Source organism: Megalopta genalis, chromosome 2 (genome assembly GCF_051020955.1).
Source record: "Megalopta genalis isolate 19385.01 chromosome 2, iyMegGena1_principal, whole genome shotgun sequence".
NCBI classification, from domain to species: Eukaryota; Metazoa; Arthropoda; class Insecta; order Hymenoptera; family Halictidae; genus Megalopta; species Megalopta genalis.
Genome location: NC_135014.1, coordinates 35,851,320 through 35,876,840, shown reverse-complemented (window position 1 = coordinate 35,876,840; position 25,521 = coordinate 35,851,320). Strand labels below are relative to the sequence as shown.

Below are 25,521 nucleotides of genomic sequence, written 5' to 3'. Positions count from 1 at the left end.
CCTTGAATATCGAAAAAAAAACTCGAGGAACAAATGGATACAGGTTTGGTGTGCCTTCTACAAGCTCGATTCATTATTGTCCTGACAATCATCTCTTCGTTTAACATGCACGGCCTTCGTCTCGATTTCTCCTCCCTATTTTTAGTAAAATCGCGAGAGCTTATACGGAACTAGCTAAGCTAACATGATACAAAAATTTCGTAGAAAAGTAGAAACGTTGTTTGCGTTAGTGGGTCTAGGCGAATCGTGTGGGTGCGCACCTTCACCGACAGCTGTCTGATCGCTTCGTAGTTTCGCCGGCTTTTACTATTTTTACTTCATGGTTTGGTGGTCACGCCGACTGGTAATCGGTCAGTTCTTTTTCTACGATTTTTACCGAGTGCACGGTCGTACCGCTATTCTGCAAAGTTATTAAAACATTGAAAAGAAAAGGCGACAAAGTCACCACTGCAATCGATGACATTTTTGTCAGCTTTTCTCTTGAACGAATCATTGTTACAAAGGACCCAATCAAAATGAACCACTCTATGCCAATACGAATCAATTTCAATTTTTTTAAATTAATTAATTAATGTTGAATAGTTAGCAATCCCTTCGAGAAGCGTGGAAGTTACTGTAATTATGTATTGTAAGAATATATTTGATTTTCTTCATATTTTGTTTAAATGCAACACTTTCATATAAGGTATAATTTAATCAAGAATATCAAAGTATTATATTCTAATGAGTTATGCTATCTCTGACGAGTCTCTAACAATATACTCACGAAAAACGGTTAACTGGTTAAAAAACGTACACTTTCTCCCCGAGTCCTTTGTAACTAATCTCTTCAAATACGAAATCATTTATTCTTCGTCCAGCTGAAACAGAATCCGCGAAACCTCTGAAATATGAAACAAAGGTCCACGGTTCGCAGCTATTTTTCCCGAAATGAAAAGTAAACCGACCGATCAGGCACTGTCGCGCGTGGGTGTACAAAATGAATCGTGCAATCGACAGGAAGATCCCGGGCTCTCAGTTCTTGACAGATTTGCCCGAATGCTTCGGTACGTCATCGGGGAGCAGATATCCGAGCTGCTTCATCTCTTCGACGACCCTCGGGACCATGCTCAGGTTCTCTATCCACTTGTAATAGGGCAGCTCCTCCCTGATCCCGCCATACTTCTTCGGCAAGTGGGTCGGATGGATGTGCTGATGAAGGCTGGCCATGTCGCTGCCGTGGAAGAAGATCTTGTTCTGCATCCGGACGTCCAGCAACGGTTTGAACACCGCGAACATCACGTCGAACACCCACGACTGATGGAGGATGTGGATCGCCTGAGTCTTCAAGGGGAACGCGGACACCATCAGCGCGATCACCATGCTGGCCACCTGTGGATCCAGCAAATAAGAATGAGACGCAGTCGTTGATACACCGCCGGTGTCTTCTATGATCATTGTACGGGCTAATTAGCGCGCCACGGGACGTTCTATGATCTCATTGAACGCATTATGATCTCAGACAGCTGTCGGGGTAATGATCGTTAGGCTGCAGATTTTGGTGCTATTGTGGGTGATCAGAATCCTCGAATGGAGGAGCTGAATCGACAGATTAATAGGGTTGTGCGCATCTTGCAGAGCACATGTTATATTATATATTTTTGTTATATAATCATTTATATTATATATTTGAAGTATTAAGTTGAAGTTATCTTATTATGTTGTATTATATATATATGACAGGTCCAACTGAATTTAGCAAATTTTTCTTAATGATCTCATTACTGTCTTGAAAATCACCATGATGTCAGGTAAATATAACAATCTTTACAGAGCTACTCTGATGAGGGAAAAATTTCATGATATTTTAAAGGTCATCCTAATCAGACAGGAAAAATATAGTAGCATTTTCAGGACCACTCTAATCAGCGACGATTTCAAAAGTCATCCCTGCTGAACCAGAAAAATATAATGTTCTTTATAGAGAGCTACCCTGATCGGAGAAAGTTGAATAACATTTTTAAAGTCATCCTAATCAGACAGAAAAAATACAATAGCATTTTACGGACCATCCAGATTAGCTAACAAAAATAACAGCAGTTCAAAAGTCCTCCTGATGAAGCAGAAAGATATAACAGCACTTCAAAAACCACCCTGATCCGCCAAGGAAAATTACATTTTCAAAATCACTCAGATCATCTAACAAAATAGCTCTTTAAAAGTCCCCCTGATGAAGCAGAAGAAATATGACAGCTCTTGAAGAATCACGCTAACGAGCCAATAAAAATTACAGCACTCGAAGAACCACCCCAACGTCGAAGAAGAATGAAATTCCCCCTTCAAGGACCCAAGATGATCCAAGAAGATTCCGAAGTCTGTCCCGTCGACTCCGAGGCTAAGTGCTGGGGATGTTTTGCATTAACGGGCAGCTCTAGGTTCACCATGACATCATCGATGACGGGAGCAGGGCTAAGCCGCGCCGAGAAGAAAGGCCGGGCGTGGTGTCCAGGAATTTCCGAGATCGTCGGAGTTTCAAGGACACCGTTAGCGCCCTCCGCTCCTCCGTACAGGCACTCGACTGGATTTCGCGGGGGATGAATAAATGTAACAGGAGGTCGCCAGATAAAAGGAGGGACTATTAGTTTCAAGGGCATTATAAATGGTTTAAGTTTCAAGGAACGCTGAAAGTAGATCGATAACCGAGATACTCGGCCCGAGATAAATTAGGAGAGCGCCTCTCCACGCGCGGGCCGCCGCGGCACGGCGCGGCGGGGGCTGGTCTTCCTTTAATTAAACCCTCGTTATTAGCCGAACGCGGTCGAATGGAATCGGAATGCGCGTCCACCCTCTCCGGGTCAACCGTCGCCACCCCCTCGCCCCCTGTTAATCGAATATTATGTCGTTTCGTTGCCGGCTCGAAATTTCCAATTACTCCGCGCTGATCGTCCGGAATCTACGGGTATTCAATGCTAATGGATAAATCGTCGACATTGTTCTGTGTACACGGTGGCACGGAATTAAGGGATCCAGTTCACGAAGGTCGTCTGTTCTTTGCGGAAGAATTGAATCATTAACGATCAGGCTGTGTTGGAGTGACAGAGGATGTTTCAAGACATTAGCTGATTCGAATAGTAATAAAAAATATACAAAATATATAAAATATGTAAAATATATAAAATATATAAGATACATAAGATATATAAAATATATAAAATATATAAAATATATGAAATGTATGAAATATATAAAAAATATAAAATATATAAAATATATAATATATATAAAATACATAAAATACATAAAATATATAAAATATATAAAATATATAAAATATATAAAATATATAAAATATATAAAATATATAAAATATATAAAATGTATGAAATGTATGAAATATATGAAATATATAAAATATATAAAATATATAAAATATATAAAATATATAAAGTATGTAAAATATATGAAATGTATAAAATATATAAAATATATCAAATATATAAAGTATGTAAAATATATGAAATGTATAAAAATTTATAGAAAAGCGTACGGATGCATTTTCAATCAATTAAAATTAATAAAAAAAAATATTTCCATTCATTTCGATTACTTGTCTCTCGCAACCGATACAGAATATTTTTATTTCGCGTAAAGATCCGCAGTCTACTGATAAAGCATAGTACCTGTGGCGTGATGGTCCAGGCATGGGACATAGTGATGCCTTCAAGATCGAAAATGGCGACGCCTCCGAGGATCTGATGGCTCGGCTCCAGTACTCCCAGCTCCAGTACGATCACCGTGGCTTTAAAGATCTCCTCCACGGGATATTTTCTTGGATCCCAATTCCCCAATCGGTAAATCATCATCCTCCTACCGCAGTGGGTCCTGTAAGCCGGCACCGTCATCACATCGTCGTCGCCGATGTGAGTCATCTTCGTTGGATTCACATCCTGATGGATCTCCGGGTGTTCGTCTTTGAAGTTGTAGTAATTCACTATCTACCGAAAGATCGAGTTAGAAGACTGAACCGATTCCTCTCGATTTCAAGTCAATGAAAAAAATATTTGACGACCTCGTTAGTCGACCTTGCAAAGTTTTACAGCTAAATCTATCATTTCGTTAGACAGTGACACTATCTGTGGCAAGATCGTGTGAATTGGAGAAACATTGGATGGAGGACAGACGTTGTAATTGAACAATTTAAAATATTTTTGACATCAGATAAATTTGGAAGTTCTGAAAATTATATGTAAGTACACCTTTGTAAGATTCTAATTTATTTATTTATTTATTTGTTATATAAACCGGATAGACCCACTGTTATAAAAAGTGTAATAATAGCGATTACACGAACGCGAATGTGTAATAACAATAATAAGTTTCGAAAGAGATTTGTTCAAGACAAGACAAAATGGTTAGAAAACTATTATGATCAGTTTAAAACGTTTTTAATGGCACTAATATTTTCAGAGCTGTTCCAAATCGGTTCCAACCACGGTTTGGAAGCGTGTATAAAAAGGATTCGTTAAAAGCGGTTTAAAAATGGTTTCAGAATGGCCTCAACGACGAAGAAGATGCGATCGCAAGGAGAAGATCCCGACAGAGTTCATTTATGTTTCAAGCAGCGGAGCATTCGAAGCGGTTTAAAGCTCTTTTTAGGGGCTTGATGGATATCTCCCAGTCTTTTCCACGACCCACTGAACGTAATCTTCGGTTTGATATCAAGGGAAAAAATAATAGGGTCGACGCTTTTATCGCTACAAAGGCGGACTACTGTCCGAAAGTTCGGTACAATGAACACCCTGTAGAGAAAAGGAATCAGGATCTCGCAGTTGCAAACGGATATCCGAGACAGACGAATAATTAATGTCACTGTGAAGCGGAGAGAACAGCGAGGATGAGCCGCAAAAGCGTCCTTTTCGGGCTTCCTCGGGAACGTCAGACCAATTATTCGAGCGTTCCGCTTTGTCGGGGGAGAAGTCTCGCGGATCCAGCGAAATATTAAAGCACGCTTGCTACGGGAACGTAGCCGGGTCTTTTAACAAGTATTCTGCGCTATGTTCTCATAGATGGAACAGCCTTACGGCTGCCCTTTTACAATTAACGTGCTCACAAAAATTGCAGCATTGTCGAATGAATAAGTTGGCCAACTTTGACCGATGATAACTCCACGAAAAATTATCGTAACATGATGACTTTTCCTTTTAAATGAAAGTTCGAAACCTCTACTTTAAGATAACAGTTCTCGATTTTGAGTTCGATATACCCTTATCACTGTAACCATTTAAATGCGACGCCATGTTTGTCGTGCCAGCGGTACACGACAAAAATGCAAGGGTGGCTTGAACGTGCTGTAACTTTGCGAAAAAAAATCGCAACCACGTTTCTTTGTTTTTTAATTGAAGAGAAAGAATCAGGCTACATTAAACTGTAAACAGAATCTCCGAAAAAAATTTTACGAAGTCCGTGCATTTCGCCAAACTTGGCAATTTTCAATATGACAAACATGGTCCTTTAAAGGGTTACAGTAGTGAGAGTGCATCAAGCTCAAAATCTGGACCCACTATCTTAAAATAGAGGTTCCAAGGTTTGATTTAAAAGAAAAGTCATCACCGCACGATGATTTTTCACGGAGTTATCGTCGGTCAAAGTTGGCCAAATATTATCCAAAATTTGTCTACGCTATAATCTTTTCGAGCAGTATATTTCGATGTTCTATATTGATGATTAGGAACCAAAATTCTTCTTTCATTATATCTAGCATCAAATTAATTTTTAAAAAGTCCTTCGAGTTAGTATCGTACGTTTCGTCCATTTCATCCGATAACTATACGCCTCGAAATTTCACGAACCCTTCAAATAAATTCTTATCGTTACCTTCGCTTCGGTCTCGGCTTTTCCGTTTCGTCATCGGTCTGAATCTCGCCGGATCGCCGGCGACACACATGGGAGCGCGCCGATCATCGACGATCCCCGTCAGAAGCCTTGATTATCGCTTTTCTTTCCGCAAACGGCATCGCCGAATAAATAAACAAACGCCGGGATCGTTCGCGTTCGCGGTCACACTGTTTCCCCGGATTCGAACGACCTCCTTTCGATCGACGAGGGGGTCACGTGACACTGAAAGTGAGCCGCGACCGATCGATACGTGGTATAATTGACTGCATTAAGCAATTAACGCCCGCGTCCACGATCCAGGCGTTCCGCGGAGAGCTGATCCGATCTCTAAATGGTCTTCGCTCGAACGCGGTACCCGCCGCGGCGCGGCGAGTAATTGTGCAACTGCCGGACTGCAGCCGCTCGATTAACGTCCTTTCGAAATGGAATTCTTTATTCGGAGGATCGCCGTGTGATGAATCGCGCTCGCCGCCGAAAATAGCACAGTCCTCGCCCCGGTGGAACTGCGCGAATCGTTATCCGCGATCTCTCTGATCGATCGATAGACCAACTTAATTGGCTGCGCGGTGAAACTGATACACTCCCGTATTTTATAAAAAAACGTTTTCTATTAGAAATTTGCTCGATAGGTCGATACGAACATTTCATTAGCTGCGGCGTCACGTTCAGCCATTTCCAATCGTTATCTTTCGCAAACAGTTTCCGATCGATTTTTTATTTAACGTTTTAACGCTCCCATTTAATTAAATTCGATTAAATTAAATTCAATTCAATTCAATTCAATTCAATTTAATTTGATTCACTTATGATATTTACATTATTTTTCACTAACATTTTTCTGCTCCATTTTTGTTTAACCCCTCGCCGTTCCAATTTAATTTAATAAATTTATATACGCGGGTAAACACCCATTTTTTTCAATAACAAAACATATCATATTTACCATATGAGCCGTTTATTTTGAAAGTGGCATAAGTCGCTTTACCGTAATGAAAAGTGGTAATTCTTTAATGTTTACACGAAATTATTTATACTGAGAAAAATATCAGTATCCTAAGATAACAAATACAAGTAAATCTTCTCGAAAGTTAGCATCCATATTTTTAAACGTGTTGAAACGCAAACCCTTAAATATATCGACTTAAAACCAAAGTGACTTGTGCCACTTTCAAAATAAACGGCTCATATGTCAAAATAAAATATAAACTATATGAGAGTTATCCTTACAATTATCTTTTTTTATCTAATTCTTAATAAATTCTTGCATAGGATAATCTATTCGCGTAAAGTTCAATTAGCGTGGTGTGAATATTATTAGATAATATAGCGAAAGATTTACTTATAATTCTAAGATAAAATTGGATCATTCCAATCTTGCTCCTCAATCTGAAATTGAAATGGGTGTTTACAGTTTCCGGCTCGTTTTAATTTAACGAGTATATAAATAAGAGACTTTAATTACCTCGGTCGCTACGTCTTCCTCAATTTTTACCCTTCAACAGCACCTCGAAACCGGCACAAATAATTTCCTCAACCCAGTACTTTGCGAAGATTAAAGTCAACTGAAAATTCAATCTGGAGACCAAAGAAAGAAGATCGGCAACGCGTCTGCTACTTAAAACCGTGCTCGTATAAACATTTCTGAAACGGCGATCGCTTCCTGAACGTCTCTAGAGCAACAAAAATCTCGAACACCTCGGGAAAATGTACAGTGAGATTCCAAAGGAAACTGTCTACAATGCCTATAAATCGAATGAAAATCACCGGCGGGATAGAGAATTTGAGCAACAAAGCTGAGAAACACTCTGCAATAGTGTGCCAACTAAGCAAAATATATGATCTCAGCTTGCTCCAAGGTCTGGCGTTTTTTTTTTCACCAATGATAACACGAAGCCCGGCCTAAGAATTTGAATTACAAATTCGCGGTGAGTAAAGTTTGCAACAACCAGCTGCGGAGCCGCGATCTCCGCTCCCTGTCCTCTATGATTACCAAGCAAAAATAGATCTTAATGCTGATCGAAGGAAGCAAAGGGGAACGTTGACGATGATTTTTTTTGTGCCCCCCTCCCCCTCCCTCTCCCACGGTCGACGTTGATAGGAGAGACCGAGCGGGGAAAGCGGGACGACGGTGATTCGAACTCGACAAAACTGCATTTTCGATCGCTAGTCCGCCAACTTGGTTCGCCTTGGCATGGTTGCGTAACTATTGCAACTGGTCTGACTCGACGAATCGTGCTGCGTAGCCGCCGGATTGCGAACGATCCGGTCGGCCACGGATCCAGAGAGCACACAATCCCGATAAACTTTGCTTTTTCTTTCGATATTCGATTCACGCGCCGGTACGTGATCGAACAGTCCGCGATCGACAATTTCAGCCGTAATCATTCATTAATCGGCGGATCGATGAAGAAATTCTGCCGGGCTCCTGCCAAGAAAATCGAGAGCACGCGTATTTCACTCGACGATTTCATTTTATCGGCGTTTCATCGATTTCAGAATCGTTCTTGCGGTTCTAGGAACTCTTTTTTCACAATGATTCTCGTTTATGTTAGATCACAGTGTAACACTAAATGTGTGTGTGTGTATCGTCGTCGGTCGAATGACCGACCGGTTTCACGTTTTTTATTTTTTATTTATTCTTTTATGTAGTTATCCTTTTTATTCATATTTTTTACAATCCTTTAAATTATAAAGTTGCTACCATTGGATATCGTAGAATATATTTCTTTATTCAGGCACACACTATTATAAAAACTGTGAGAACAATTCACATCAATTCAATCTTATAATTTCCGTAAGGAAATTTCTATTTTTAGATCTTGGTACATTTAGTGCTAAAAGCTAATTTACTGCAGCAAAACTGCAAGGTCTAAGTATGTTTTGTTTGATCCAAAAATTCATTTTCGAACTTGATCAAAGCTGACCTCAAAAGTCCTGAATATTGTAAAAATATTTCTATTTGATCGTTGAATCGAATCTTCGAACAATAACAGAAAGAGTTCATTTTGGCAGTGCACAGGACATGCAATTTGATACTAAGGATTGCGAATTATGGGAGCACCGAATGGGAACAAAACGTTATAGCTGAAATTCCCAGTGACCAGAAGATTCGCGTGCGACTTAATTGCATGGTTCCAGGATTTTTGCGAAACGGCCGGCTTCCAATTATAGTTGTAATTTCGTTGTAACTTTCGCACGGCCGTTACAGCATTCGGCCGAGCGGCTGGTAGCATTAATCTCGGAGTTGTTTACAGTGTTACAACATTCGCGAATACAATTAGAGAGAGAGAGAGAGAGAGAGAGAGAGAGAGAGAGAGAGAGAGACGGAGAAGCGGTAGAACGAAGTGTCATGCAATGATGACGAGGAATCTCTACATTGTAGAAAAAGGAATCGTCGCGACGATTCAAAGCGAACAACAAGAACCGCCTGGAAAAAGAGCACAGGTGGCTCTTGAAAAATGAACCGTAATCGATGCGATTGAAATGTGTCGGGACTGCATGCAAGTTACTGCACCGTTTCTAAAGTCACCGTACATCATCCTCGGTTTTTTCTCCTCGAGGAAACATAGTCTCGCTCGAATTGGCGGGCATGCACTCTTCCGGAACCGTTTAAGTGCATCATGCGTGTCAGTCAAGTATCGTGATTAGGCTTTTTGTGTCGAATATTCACTGTTATTACGCGGCGAATCTGTCAAAATATAGAGCAACAAAATAGGACGGCGTTTTTATGCAGAAAATTTATCTCCGAGCGATTTACACTTCCTCTCCCCCGAAACAACCTGATTCTACCCAGAAATAGTCTTGGTACAAGGAAATCATAATGATTTTACCCAGAAATAGTTTTCGCACAAAGAAATCATGATGATTCTAGCCAGAAACATTTTTAGTACAAAGAAATCGTAACGATTCTATCCAATAGTATTTGTTTACATAAAAGAAATCGTAACGATTCTATCTATATAAGGAATTCAGCAGTCGGAACAATTTAATTTACCACCGACACTCGCGTTAATTTGTATCCATTAATATATAAGATAATATCTCTTTGAAATTTCAGACAAATAAAATCGAAAACGGCACGAAGAAATCGCAACGATTCTAGCCAGAAAGAATTAAGCATTCGAATCGATTTAATTTACTATCGCCAATTGAGTTAATTTGGACGCATCAATTTGTTACGAGAAAGAGATACTGTCTACAAAATACGTAACAAATAATATTGTGTACAAAAATATATATACTTGTAATCATTACAATCCTTCGCCAAAACAAGAACCTTCGTAAACAAAAGTAATAAGAATCCAACAATTAGATCAATTTAAATGCACCGGTCAAAGCAACGCATATAAATATTTTATCAACAAATTAGAGATATCGTGATAGCCTATCATTGTTGTATACAAAAATTCCGAGAAAATGGATAGAGCAATAGAACTAAGAACTATCTGTCATGGTCTGTCCGAAAAATCTGCAAAAATGCTAAGATGCACAAAGAAGCCGCGGTAAACGATTCAGACGGAAGAGGATCCACAGACGAACCCGACCGCAACTTACCAATCGATGGGCCCGGTTGACGTTGAAGTTCCTCACCCTGAGGAACCTGATCAGGAAGTCGTCGTCCATCCTGTGCGGCTGGCACTCGCCCCTCTCTGTCAAGCAGAACGTCCAGTTAGAGGACACACCCCCAGCGATCCGCCAACGATCGTTCTAACCATAGAAATTACCGTAGATCATGTCGCGGAGTTCCTGAATGGTCTGACACTTGACCTCCTCGGTCTCGCCCAGCTCTCTTCTGGCGTACTCCATCACTTCCGGCGAGGGCTCGCCCAGGTCCAGGCAGACCTCCTCGTCGTCGGGAAGCTCCTGCTCCTGGTCACCGGGTTCAGGCATCCCGTTCAGCTCGTCCTGCCTGCGTTTCCTCGCATCGATCTTCTCCCGGAGCAGATCCTCGCCGATGATCTCGTACTCGGAGCCGTTCTTGCCCGGGGCCACGGGCTCTAGGGCCGCGTTCTCGTCACCCTGCGGCATCGTGCACCCCAACGTCATCCACCGCGGATCGTGAGAGCTAGCCTAAGCCTCCACTCGCGGCACTGTATCGCTCTTAACTCGCCGACTCGGTCCACGAGCACGCGGAATCGGCAAACTTCTGCGTTGGACGCGGTCTCATGCGGCTCTAGCGACAGTCGCCAACGCGCGCGGGCAACCAGCCTACCACCAACTATCAAACACCGGAGGGAACTGGTTTCGCTTTTGTCTTCTGCCTCCCGGCCTTCTCCGTGATCTATGCTTCGCCGAGCTTAACCGAACCTTTTCTTTTTCTTTTCCCTCTGCCGCCGTTGCTGACTTCGCGCCGCTTCGAATCGCCGCCTGAAGGGGTGGCTAACTTTTCACGCGAGAGCTTAACGCTTCGTCCTCTTCCGATCGGTTTACCTCCGGGGATGGTCGACTGCGATTTTTGACGCGAGGCTGTTCGAACTTCCGCGGGGTTTGGGCTGCACCTTCCGGGACGAGTTTGAAGATCGTTCGGGGGGACAGCTAACTTTAGGAAAGGGGACCGATTGGGACCATTAAAGAACTATGTATTTGTCGTCTAAAAGGTCTTTTAGAACTGCTGGTTCGTAGATTATTTTGTGGATCGTTATAAAGAGAGATGACCTCGCAGATCTGTTACTATTGTTCACCAAAGAATATCGTAATTTTTAAGCCGACTTCGTCGACCGCTCTAGAGCGTAGCTAACCGTAAAATCAGTAAAGAAGTAGCCCGATGAATTTTCTCCTTTTCCTTAATAGGTCTTTTCGTACCGTTTGAACAGTAGCTCTACGGAAAATTCTTCTGATTGCACGAAGAGTAACGAATTTGACAAAAGAACTATTCTCCCTTCTTGAATTACTAAATTTTTTACGTTTCAGCTATTGACGATGAGAAGCTTCTGCAATAATCGTCCTCGGGGGCTTTTGAAAATTTCGGTTCTTACCTCTTTCAGAAAATAGAAACACAGAAAGAACTTTTTAAGAATTTCTCAGGTATGCGCACCATCCGGTTATAGAAAGAGTTGTTTTCGCCGTCGGCTGATCGTGCAAAAACAGCTATAATCGTGCAGAAATTGTGAGATAAGCGTGTCTCCTCTTTTTCTCGGCGTCCGTGCGTTATTAACGAGGCTCTCGGCGCTGAGAGAACGTGATCCTGCGGCGTGGCGACACGCACACATGAGAGGATCCTCCTTCCGGTTCCCGTTTGCCGATATCTCTTTCGTTCGTTCAGCGAACGTGTCGAACCCGCAAAGTTTCCACCGGCTATGCAGCTATTCGCGCGGCTCGAGGACAATGCAGCGGCGCCTTTCCCCCGTAAAAATGTGATTCGCAAGGCCAGCCGATTTACGAGCTGTCCGCTGTTTCGCCGGTGCACGCTTCTTTCAGCTGTTTTGTCAAATTCGGTGACTCATCGGGACTGAAATTGTTCTTCCACGCTTTCGCGTTGTTCTGCAAATTTTTCCGTTCACTTCGAAAACTCCGCCCAATTTTTATGTAGTACGTTAACTATGTCATATGCATCATTTTGTCGATGTTCTGACGATTTTTACATGCAAGCAACTCTCGTCTGTATTCCCATTATTTTTAGAATGCTGCAATTGTCTTAGTGCGTCGCTCGAATTTGCTCTACTATTAACAATACGCAGCCATTTCTTTCAAAAAATCGTTGACAGTCCGATACCAGTTCAGCGCAATTAACTTTCAGAATCTGCATACGATCATCGAGAAATTGCGACGGAGTATTCGATTTTCTAAATAATATTGAATATTGTATTGATAAGCGACGAGTCAAAATTAATTTCCTATCGACACAATCAGCTATAGCGAACGCCAATCAATCATACGATTCTCAAAATATTCACAGAACATTTCCAATTAAGTGGCCATCGCGTCGAAACGTTATCAGCGAAAACACGATTAAGAAACTCAATACAAAATCGAACGATGAAATGAATTCAAAAACAGCCTCTATCTTCAAAAAAATATTTCCTATATTTATGCTAAAAAAAATAATATTCTAAAAAGTATTCCAAAGTATAAAAAATATTCTAATATTCTAAAAAAACTCTCAATTTTCCACGAATCAGCAACTACTTCTTTAACCCTCGGACGACAGGACCGTTTTCACAACTATACTAGCGATGATGTTTTAAAACAATTCTGAGCATCGTTCAGTAATTTTTCCAAACATTTTTTTTTGTACAGATTTCTTGCAGAAATTCGATTTAATTACCGATAAATGTGTAATATCAAGTGAACGATTTGAACATTCCGGGAGAAAATCGACACAGCCACCGACTTCCGAGTGTTGAAGAAAGACCAATGGGAATTTTCAGCCGACTGAAAGAATGCTGCTGAACAGTGGTACCAGCGGCCGAGTCGAAAACAAATCTGCGGGTGGAAAATCGTGGGGACCGTTCCACAGAAAACGCGGGAACTCTCGCGTTTCCTTTGTCTCGGCACTTTCTTCGAGCAGAGAGGACTTCCGGCGGTCGACAGCCGTAGTCCCGTTGGCGCACAACTTTTTCTCGGATGGACGAAAGCGGTGGGCCTTCAGCCTTCGGCGCGAACGAAAAAAAAGGAAGAAGAACAACGTCGCGAGAAAAACGGTTCGATAGAGACACCGTGGTCGCGGGACCGCCAGTGCAGCGATGCCGGTCGGTGATGCAACTAACTGGCCGCAACTACTGGGCCCGGCCTCGATGCACCGCATCGGAGCGAAATGCACCGCGGTTTCCCTCTTACCTGCCCGCCCTCGACTTTTGAAGTCACCTTACGTCACGACTACGGCGAATTTCCCCTGGTTTCAGCGGTCTCAGGGTCACCGATCCCTTCCATCATCTTTCGCACAACAATCTCAATTAAACACCGTCGATATTGCGTGTACGAATTAATTCGAACACGGCTTCTTCGTGGATTTCTTGCACGAGGTGCAATCGGTATTGCATCTACAGTATTTACTTACGCAATTTTCAATGTTTAACAGTGAACCTACACACCGCCGGTCAAGAGACTGGTTTCAGTAAATTGTCTCCATTAATCTGTCATTAAGCTGTCATTAGGCTGTCAGTCAGTAAGCTGTCTCCATTAAGAATTGTTAGATATATTTTTTTAATCAAGCACACACTGTTATAAAAATTGTAAAAATAACCAGCGAGTTCAATTAACTGTTTTCGACGAGGATATACTCGTCATGAAGAACAATAACAACAGTTTGTGTTGTGACGTTAAGAAATATAACTTCGATGTTCGATATTAGATGATATATTTTGCGAAAATATTGCATTTAAACAAAATATGACGAAAATCAATCATATACAGTATAATTACTAGATTTTATGCAATTATAGGAAAAATGTAAAGGAGAAACGTATAATAATGGACAAAAAATTAAAAGAAAAAATTATTTAAGAGAGAAATAAGATAATTGGCTTCTACGTCCTGCAACTGATGCAGACATTTTTATTTTGCATAAAGGTCCGCAGTCTAATGACTACTGAAACTTGCACAATTTCCAAAGCGATTGCAACAGCAAACTGGTTTAGAGTTTGCTGTTAATAACCTCCTACGCAGACAACAAATTTGTTCAGGCATATAGCTAAGTATCGTTAGCAGAGTATTAGAATTCAATTTCTAACATTAATTAAGAACATACGTATTTTGATTTTGAAACAGTTATTAAAATAGAAAGGTTTTGAGATATTTAGTTATTTTGATGGAGAAATCGCGCCTAGTCGCCATGAATACGGGTCTTGTTAAAAAGCAAACTTGGTAATGCCCGATCGTTCTACGGTTGACGTGCACGCTAGAGAGTTGAGTTCAATAGAGCTCTAATTAATATAGCGAACGCGAAGAATTGATTTGTACATCCACCGGATTACGAAATCTCCATGCAGGTTGCAAAATCCGAATAGAACGTAGTTTGAGGGATTAGAATGTCGGGTTCACTCGCATTTTCCTCGCCAGATACTAGAATTCGTGATAGAGGTGCTGCTGTGAGCCGTGATTGATGTAATTTCTGACTTGTACAAGTCGTCGTCTGAATTCTATGACGAGCATTGACTGCGTGACTGACATTACCATGGTGGGAAAATACTATGCAGGGATTGTGTCTCTTTCTCTCTCGAGCTTCTATACTCGGTGCTAACTAAATATTTGCAATTTTTCTTTGCACTGCACTTTCACTTTGCTGGAGTTTTTTTCCCGTTGCAGTTGCGAAAGGGACTCGCGGCGGCCGAATAATAATTGTTTGTTTACTACATATTCCGCCCACAATGATGAAGACTTTCTAAAATGTAGATAATCTCTTCGGACCAGACTATTTATCATGCTTAAGAAGTTAACGAATTCGCGAGCGGCGAATATTTTTCGTGAAAATATAACTGGATATGTTTGGGATTGATTCATGATGATAAATTTACCAATTTAGTTTTTGATACATTTTTTCAGATTCCCTTTCTAGAGGCGTCGGTTTTTCTAAATGATAGGTATACTATAATTTAATAAATTATTACTATCATCACAAAACATTTTATTAAATCGAATAAATAAAGTGTATTCACCTTCGAGCTACGATTTCTTCTATAGCTGAGATAATTAATACTTGTGTTTGTCACTATTAAATCCTACGCGACAAAAAGGTTAAAGGAATATGTCAGAATTTCGATTAATCTCGATGAAATCGAAGCATTTTATTTCGACGAAATAGAAGTATTTCGTTTCGATAAAATCGAAGCACTTTGTTTAATCAAATTTTAATCGAAGAATTAAATTGCATGTCCACGATAGGATATCCTAATAAAATCAAGATGTAAATCAAGATGTAGCAGATTAACGTACAGATTCGCGTTCAAATCTGAACAAATAATTCCGTCAGCCACCTATTGGTGACACGGCAGTCAAAGTGTTAAACCGTTGAACTGTAACCGATTTGCCATCCGTTTCCGCTCGCGTTCAAGTTCCTCGGATCACGGAAATCATGCTGGTTATGCCAGGCCGAGTATCGAGGCGCCGATGATGCCAGACGACCGGAGTGGCCGTCAAACTGCTCGAGAAGAAACTGCAGAGACGGTTCCCGGCGGTAGCGAACACTAATGGAGAAAGTTTCGTGGGCTAGACGTAAACGCACCGTGGCCTGCATAAATGCATTAATTAACCGACACCCGAGAAACATTCCCAAGGTCAGCCGGGTGAAGCGTTGCGGCTCCATTCTCCGGCATCGTTGCTTGGCCAGCCTCGGAGTCCGTCGAACGATCCGTTTCGATCCACCGAGCCTAACGTTATCGTTATCATCGAGACCATTATTGGCTCGCACGAATCCGTTCCAAAGATAACTATTAATTTCGCGGCTACGTTAATTACCACAGATATCATTGTAGAACGCTTTTCAGCTCGGTATGCAAAGGCTTTGCGGCGAAACGGACGATCTTTTCGAGAGTTTCTGCCGCGGGATAAATCGCGCTAATTTACGGTTCCCCTGTCTCGGCGCATCGACGATCTTCCTTCGGAATTTCTAGGATTAATTAGCGCCCGGGTGAACGCTCGATGGAGTTTTTTGCAGCAGGCGCATCGTGGCTGCTATCGCGGAAATCAGTTTCTGATGTCCGATAAAAGGACTGCGGATTTGATGACAAAAATTAGTTGATGAGACGCAAAACACGGTGACAGCGTTGGTAGAGTTTAACAATTCGATTGCTTCGGTTGTAACTGGACTGCGAATTTGTTGCATTTATGGTAAAAATGGCAAACATTTCGAACAGTGGAAATATTCAAACTTATTAAAACTTGTTAAAGTTATTACTGGAAGAAACCGGACTTGGCTCTTACATTTTGCAATTGATGTAGTAGAGAATTTTTATTTCGAATAAACATCCACAGTCAGAATTACTCAAGGCAGAAATAAAAGTCTCTTCAGTTCCTGTTTCTTGCAATCGTTGCACAACATTTTTATATTGCACGTAGATCCGCAGTCTACAGTAGAACTCCGTTTATGCGAACGAAATTTTCGTCGTTGCACGGTTTTGTGAATGCTGGCTGAGCTCCTATTAACTGAACCAGTACCGAACTCTAATTATACGGAAGTCAATTATATGATGGTCCCTCGGCTATTGCCATAATCCGTGGACTAAGCAAGACGTATGATTGGATCCACTTATCTGAACGTGAACTGCAGTTATTCGAACGCAAAGTTGCACGAAGTGGGGGCAGTCGGTCGACTCCTATTATGTGAACTGCTCGTATCACGGCGGGTTCGCATAAATGGAGTTCTACTGTACCAAGTAGACTGCGAAACTTCACGCATTTATGGCACGTGCGGATTTTTAAAACGCGAGAAGACGTATAAAGTTAGCAAGGTTTAATAGTATTTTCACTTCCTCATTGCAACGAGTAGTTTATCGATTCAGATAGCAAACCTTTCTATGATTATAATTTTTGCAAAATAACGCGCGACAACGGGAAATTGAACTCCACTTATCTCCATAAGAACTAAATGAACTAACTCCATAGAACTCCATTTATGAGAACGAAATGACAAGTAAATAATTTGATACACTATTATTATGAAACATGTTATTGAATCGAATTAATAAGAGCTTGGTGGAACATGTAAAAATTTCGATTAATTTCAGTAAATCAAAGAATTTTATTTCGACAAAATCAAGGTATTTTATTTCGATAAAATCAAAGTATTTTATTTAACCCTAGAAAGATAACCATATGACAACGTACGTAAAAGATAACCATACGCTTCAGAGGCGCATGCTTTTCTAAGGCGTCAATTTTATACTAACAATGGATATTTATTTAAGTTAATCTAGTCATTTTAAAGGTTTGGCATTATTGTAAAAATAAAATGCATTTATATTATATTTTTTTATATTTTAAATAATTTTAAACTTAAATCACTAGACCTCTATGAAAAATTAACAAAAATCAACAGTCTTCGCAGGCGCCTCTGCGACGTAGGTTATCTTTCTCGGGTTAATCAAATTATAATTGAGGAGTTAAAGTATATGCCAACAATCACATTTCCAACGTTTCACATCATGCAGTTCCTAATAAAATCAGGAAGACGAAACATGGAAAAATTTCGATCAATTGCCAGAAATGATATAGTCAAATAATACTTATATTCTGGATCCAAATAGGCTTGATCCCTGTCATCCGCGTGTTACAAGCAACCGGAAGCGTGTCACCAAACAATAAATTATTTTCATTCTAGACGATAAGCCATAGCATTCGACCTCGCGATCGAACGAAGCGCTATTTTGTGACTCACAGATTTGTCGTTGTTCGCGGGCGGATCGACGAATCGATTGCAGAATTCGTGTGCGATTTTAACGAAATCGCCGCCGAGATTTCGTGGCAGCTGAAATTCGGTTTATTATTGGAGGCACGTTATCGTGCGGTAAAACGATCCAGAAACTGCATTCGCCGTCGCGAGCGCATTACCAACGGCATCATCGGGTTGCGAAATGTGTCATGGTCATCCTGTTGCATCTACGGCTCGATGCTTTCGCTAACGACCGCGTCGTACGCGACTTTTGTCGTGGGTGGTGCGTTCTGTTACACGTGCTCCCGGGAGAAGGGAGAAAGTAAAAGTGAGAATATCCCGGTGCGGCTGCAGAACGCAACTCGCCTCGCGTGGGCCTGTCTGCGTTGCGATCGGGCCTGTCTCTGGTCCAAGGACAAATCTACTTACCCCAGATGCGAATAATCGTCGCGATACCGACTCATTCATTATCATCATTACTTGCCACCTTTCAAGTCTTGTCAGTCTATATTCACAAGTTATTTATTTCTTAATTTATTCTTCCTCATTTATTATTTCCTATTTAATATTTCTTATTCATTATTTCTTATTTATTATTTCCTATTTAATATTTCTTATTTCTGATTTCTTATTTCTTATTTCCTATTTAATATTTCTTATTTATTATTTATTATTTACTATTTCCTATTTAATATTTCTTATTTCTAATTTCTTATTTATTATTTCCTATTTAATATTTCTTATTTATTATTTCTTATTTATTATTTACTATTTCCTATTTAATATTTTTCATTTCTGATTTCTTATTTCTTATTTCTTATTTCCTATTTAATATTTCTTATTTCTTATTTCTTATTTCTTATTTCTTATTTCTTATTTCTTATTTCTTATTTCTTATTTCTTATTTCTTATTTCTTATTTCTTATTTCTTATTTCTTATTTCTTATTTCTTATTTCTTATTTCTTATTTCTTATTTCTTATTTCTTATTTATTATTTATTATTTATTATTTACTATTTCCTATTTAATATTTCTTATTTCTGATTTCTTATTTATTATTTCCTATTTAATATTTCTTATTTCTGATTTCTTATTTATTATTTCCTATTTAATATTTCTTATTTCTGATTTCTTATTGTATTATTATTATTCTATCTTATTTCTTATTTATTCTTTCTTATTCTTTCTTATTTACTTATTTATTTATTCATTGTACGAGCAAAAAAACTCACTAGTAAAAGATGTAGAAAGACATCTGTTCGGTTGCAACAGAGAACGAAATTTATAACAGAAGAAAAGAAATGTAACACCGGATTGTTGCAAAAATAATTTTGGTTTCTTTGTAAGCAATCTATTTGGAAGACCGTAATTATACCTTTTCAACAATCCAATAGAACTGCAAAATTACGTGTCGTACAAGATAAGACGAACATTAACACATTGACTGCCAAGCCGGTTTCTAAGAAGTCTATTCTAGACGCCAACGTTTCGCTTTAAATAAATAAATAACAATAAATAGAAAATAATAAATAAATCCTGTTTTATATTCGTAATGAACCTTTTTAACCGACGCGTCGAGAAGGGCGTCTATCACAAGATATCTCGTAGCTGATAGTGAATGAGTCAATACACAAAGTATGATCACAGATCGTAGACTCGATTTTTAAAGGACTTTGATTTCAGAGGGTCAAGAAGTTCATTTGCTATGCTAATAAAATATTTAGTGGCTGCAAAGTTCGCTAGAAATTCACTCGCTGCTGTATCGAAATTTATAATACATGCACGTTCGGTACTATTCTGCCACGATACAAATATTAGAAGCATCGGGAAGATTTTACGACCAATCCGGCGTCGTTTAATACGATAATAAACAGATTTTTATGCGTTGAGAACAAACGGTAATGAATGAAGTAAGTAATGAAAGAGTCAAACCGATTTCATGATTCTGTTTTACCCATTTATTGCTACATAACATTCGCCCTTAAACTTGAACTGCGTCCGCAGTCGATTAAACAACGATTAACTTTATGTTTATTAAATCAGATATATTAAATTTCCTTATTCTTTTATCTTGTTTACTTTTGAATAAAAAGATTGTCTGTTTATCGAATAAGACGTATTAAATCTCTTTATCCTTTTATCTTTTTTATTTTTGAATACAAAAATTGTATATGTCTTAATCGACAAACATAAAGTTAATTAATGCAAAATTTAAATCAAAGACACAGCAATTGGTCATTTCACGGTAACCAGCTCCACTACCCTAAAGTATTAGGGTATATATCTCACATATTTAGTAATTCATTAACTCGAATTTTTATACGAATAAGGTCTTATTCCGATAAATTGATATCTCTGGATCAATTTCTATTTCCTTCAATATTTATTCGATAACGTCGAATAAATTGTTTCCTAACTTCGCAGGAGTTGAATAAAATGTTGCCAAAGCATGAATTATGCGGCTCTCGAAATCGATTCTCAGCCCCGCCGTACATATTATTACCTGCATATAACAGCCGATGCTATCGTATTGCAATCATGGTCCGCGATCATCCCGAAATGAATAATTTGTTGGGCTTTCGTTCCGTCGTTATTGCCAGTATCGACGACCGAAGCAAACGCAACCATTGTTTCTCGGACTGGTGACTCCGACTCACCACTTAAAATTGTTATATAACGTTTCAAGCTAATTGCAAATCGAATTTGTTTACATTTTCAAAACTGTTAAAAGTGTAATTGTTGCACGAGTCACAAAATTCAATTATATATATACAGGGTGTTCCAGATTTTAATGTTCAAACTTTGTCAGTGTATTCTATGGCACAAAGTAAGAAAAAAATATTATGTAAACATAGGTCATATAGAGCTTTATTAATAAGTTATAACAAAAATTCAGAATAGAAATAGTAATCAACTATGCTGTTACTGTCAGCATTGGCTTGAATAGATCAGCACATGCCGTGTGTTTATGTAAGCTGTGTTTATTAATACATTTCGAAATGTCTACCGTTGTTGACAATACATGATTGACATCGATCGAAGATCGAATTTATGACCGTGCGAATTTCGTTTCTATTCTCTTTCATCTCATTGAACGCATTATTAATTCTATTCTGAATTTTTGTTATAACTTCTTAATAAAGCTCTATATGACCTATGTTTACATAACATTTTTTTCTTACTTTATGCCATAGAATATACTGACAAAGTTTGAGCATTAAAACCTGGGACACCCTGTATATATGTTCAATATAAATTCAGAAAATTCAATAAATATTATGCATCAATATATAATATATTCAAATATATATTATTACAAAATTATTTTTCTGACTTACAGTATTTCCATTTTGCACGACTTAAGTGCATTATATATATATATAAATACTGTAAGTCAGAAAAATAATTTTGAATTCAGAGTTAAAATATCTTCGAGTGCAAAGGGTTAGTTATTCGGCAGCGTATTTTATGCGTTTATGGCAAAAATGGAACGGTGAAACTCGAAATAATGGAAAGATTAATTAAGAATGTTGATGCACCAATTTTCACTTATTAAAATTATTTAAGAAAGAAAGAACATTGTGTGTACGTGGATCATTTGTCTTGTTATCGATGCAGACAATTTTTATTTTGCACGAAGATCCTGCGGTCTATTAATTATACTTGAAAATGAACGAAAGGCACAGTAATTGGCTACTTCACAGTGACTGGCTCCACTACCCTATCGCGCCCGCAACAGAAACAACACGCAATTCGTGCGTTAATCGTCGGTGCTCGCAGCGCGTGCTGCACGATGCAGTAATCTTTTGTTACGTTCGCCGACGCAACGCGCGCAGAAGAAGCGTCCGATTACTGTTATTTTCTCTTTTGTGTCTCAGCCGTTGCCGCAACATCGACGCTTTCGCCCCCACGTTACCGAGGGTAACCGGCAATCATTCGACAAGTCATCGAGCATCGTTGTTCGGTCGCGGTTCGATCGCGGCGCGGCGTCTCGTGTTGCAACGATTTCGACCGCGAACGGTTCTGCTCACCGTCCCACGAAATTTCCTCCGCCGATCCAAACACCATAATTTCTCTTAAGTGCTGCACGCCGACTCCTAAACTGCACTTTTACTTCCTCGTAGTTCGCATTTCTAACTTTAATTTCGTCCAGATGCGCGCGCTTCCACATTTCCAACGACGCCAATTTCGAGCAATAAGCGTCCTCTCTTCCGCTGTAATTTTTGTAATTTCAGCGCGTCATGTAACATGACGAAGGCCAATCGTTTCTTCGAAGTTTCTCTTTCGTTTTGATTTCGGTTCAATCGTGGTTGCTCTGATTTCGTAATTTTCCGTTTCGTTTGATCTTCCTCGGATCGACTGCCTTCACGGAGAAGAAGCGCACTGATCTGTTTCTTTGATATATCCTCTGCAATCGAGACACTATTACCCATCAAAAGTGAACAACATCCTTCAATTTTCTTTTTCACTTGCACTCCTCTGTAAATCAGTCTTCTTTCGGTAGACAGAGTTTCTTTAAAATTATTGCCATAGATTGTAATAATAGTAATCGATCGATCGTAATACATCGATTGCGATGCAATCCTTTCTAATGGAATTGTAACTGTTCGTATCGCAATTCTTTCAGCTTCTCTCATCAAGTAAAAATATTTTTTGTACAATTTAGAACTGTTAATGTGTCGAATTTTGAGACAATTTAGAACCGTTAATGTCGAATTTTAAGAGAATTTAGAGCTAAGTTAATTTCTAATAGCTTTATAATTCACTTCACTTGTCTTCTCAACATTTTCTCATGTACAGATCACATTTGCAGACATAAATCAAATTTTTCGAAAATTTCGCTTACGCCACTGTGATACTAACCCAGTTATTTGTGGTTGAACAAGCATGGAAAGTGCTCTGGCTTAATTGTCAGTTGTTATTCGTTTACGCCGAAGCGCGGTGGGCCGCGCGAAACACACGCCGGAAATAAAATAGGATTAAAACGGCGCCGATCCGGGACGCGTGTAGTTAAATAATAGACGCCTGATATTCTGTTTCAGCTTCGGTAATGCACGCCGATGCCCGAGGAAAATATCGGCAGTAAAACGCTTTCGTTGAGAGGTGCATTTGAATTTCAAATGAACGAGTCAGTTTGAAACTGGCCGACTGATCCAGCTACGGGCAGATATAATTTATCGATGGCCATGGGTGCAAGAAAAGCCCGAAGAAAATCATCGATTATGCATGTCGCGGACGGGTGATGGTTTTTATGACAGGCGTTAATGTGTCCGCGCTGCGCGTGAAACACCTTTCTTCAGCGAATGTTTAACCTTCCCGGTCCGGTGCGTCCGCGACAAAAAAAAGATCTCTTGCTCGTCATTCGAGTCTGTCTTGACTTACACGTTTACATTAATTATTATTATAAATAATCAGAGATATTTACTGGAAAACGCGGTGTCGAATTGTTCGGTAAAAAAGCAATTAAATTTCAGAAGATTCAAATCCAAGTTTCAATTAAACTGTACACGGGAATGGACAAACAGATATAAATTCTTAAACACGTTCCCCTCCCTTTAGAAATCAACTTTTAAATTAGTGTATCCGCTCTGAATACAATTTTTCTGTGACGTTTCAGTTATAAGATCACAGCGGACATTGAACACGCTAGACTACAGATACTAATTTATACTGATTTACAAAAATCCATTGATTTAAATTTATAAAGCACAAGAAGTCAACAATTGTCTACAATTAGCACATCGACTGCCGCGTCACCCATACGTGGGTGACGGAATTATTTCCCCAGATTTGAAAATTAATTATAATTTCCTAATTTTATTAAGAATCACAAAATGTACGAATGTTTGAACAACGAAATCGAAGTCGTATAGCTTTACGTTGCAATTTCAATGTAATTTAATTAATTTCAATTTCATATTCTACTTAAGCATCGGTAGAGCGTGTCGAGTAGATTGCGGGTTTCAATGCAAAATAAAGATTGCCTGGACTAATTGCTCAAAGTTAAAACCAAACAGTAAATTCATTCTTTCAGTAATAATTTGAATAGATACAGAATAATACATTGTCATTTTTTAATTGCTTTATTAGTTAATAAATGCATGAAATCTACGCTGAAGAAAAGGACGTTTGAATGTGTCACACGCTCCAGGAACGTGTTTTCTCTGTGTGAAATCGAGCAGAGAGCAATGGGATTAAGAAATAAGCGGGTCGTATATGGATCATTGGAAAGCGAAGTCGAAGTTGAGATTTGACGTAAAACATTCATATGGGAAAGCAAGCAGACGTACCAGTCGAGAAAAAGCCGTTCATCGGCCGTTCTATCTGACACAGCGAGAAATTGCGGGGAACGCCGGCGTCTCAAACGAAACAGAAAATCGACGATTCTAAAGCAACGAAAAATTTGATAATTCTGGTTAGCTCTAATTCGACGGCACGAGACCGTGACACATGTCAATGAAATGTCCTAAATAACGTGTCCTAAATTTTCGATAAAATCGAAAGTCCCAATTCCCGGAGGCAGCCTACATTTCGAAGAGGCGAGGACACCTGGTAGATCGGGACTACTAGGACACCGGAAGATAGAGCCTTTGTTCAGCGGTTGGTCAGAAAGCAGCCGAAGCTGGGAGAGGTTAAAAGGGTCAGCCGAGTTTCTGGAGCACTCGGCGGCAGCCACGCGCGCGACTAAATATCCTGGGAAATCGAACGGTGTCCGGCAACGAGTACTCACCCCGGTCCTCTTCGGGCGGCCTGTCAAGGACGAGTCGTGGTCCAATCGGTACAGCGATCCTGCGTGCACTGCGACCGCCGGAGAACCCACTGGGCCGGTTTCTTGCTTCTTCCGTGTTCGCACAGAGATCTTGCGAGCGAGAAAGTTCCAGGGCCGTTGCAGCACAATCGCCGGGACGTCACGCGAGTCGTGTCGCCCACCTGGTGCCGGAGAAAGGGGAGGCGAAGTCACCCAGGCGTCGTCCTCCGTGTCCTCGCGGTCCTTTTCCCCAACGAATCGTGCCGCACCGAACGAAGTAGCCGCCGACAGCGGTGCTATCTGGACCACAAGTTTTCATGCATTTCCAGTATTCAAACATTGTTGAAGTATGGGGAACGCGCGCGTTAAGGACCACTGATTACATTGTTATCCTACTTTTACTCCGAGAAAGTTTGCTGGTGGTTTGTTTTATTGCTTCTGCTACTATCTATTTTGTTTGCACTCGTGTTTAGCTCAAAAATATCGTTGGCAAATTTTTCGTTCGAATTGTTGGTTCAATTTTTTGGTCTCGGATTTTCGAGCCAAAGATTTGAAGAAAATAGTGAAGTTTTTATTCACCAAGTTTTTTATTCAC

The 25,521-nt window shown here is 39.8% G+C and overlaps 1 protein-coding gene across 1 annotated transcript; it reads right to left on the bottom strand.

Annotated features, from left to right (window-relative positions):
- Window positions 1–38: 38 nt before the first annotated feature.
- On the bottom strand, window positions 39–13,597 carry LOC117225467 (alpha-tocopherol transfer protein). The gene is made up of 5 exons (XM_033479044.2): window positions 13,274–13,597; window positions 10,599–11,413; window positions 10,429–10,523; window positions 3,660–3,974; window positions 39–1,371 (listed from the first exon to the last, which is right to left on the bottom strand). Exons 2-5 carry the CDS (start codon window positions 10,918–10,920, stop codon window positions 1,015–1,017), a joined length of 1,089 nt encoding a protein of 362 aa, XP_033334935.2. The 5' UTR covers window positions 10,921–11,413; window positions 13,274–13,597; the 3' UTR covers window positions 39–1,014.
- Between the last annotated feature and the right edge of the window lie 11,924 nt (window positions 13,598–25,521).

What these genes read in the sequence shown, in the direction of transcription:
- LOC117225467 (XM_033479044.2), bottom strand. Translation starts at nt 10,920, where the DNA reads ATGACGTTGGGGTGCACGATGCCGCAGGGTGACGAGAACGCGGCCCTA. An exon ending in ACTCCGCGACATGATCTACG is followed by an intron (nt 10,524 to 10,598) that starts GTAATTTCTATG and finishes TCTGCTTGACAG; the next exon opens with AGAGGGGCGAGTGCCAGCCG. An exon ending in CCTGGACCATCACGCCACAG is followed by an intron (nt 1,372 to 3,659) that starts GTACTATGCTTT and finishes CTGGATCCACAG; the next exon opens with GTGGCCAGCATGGTGATCGC.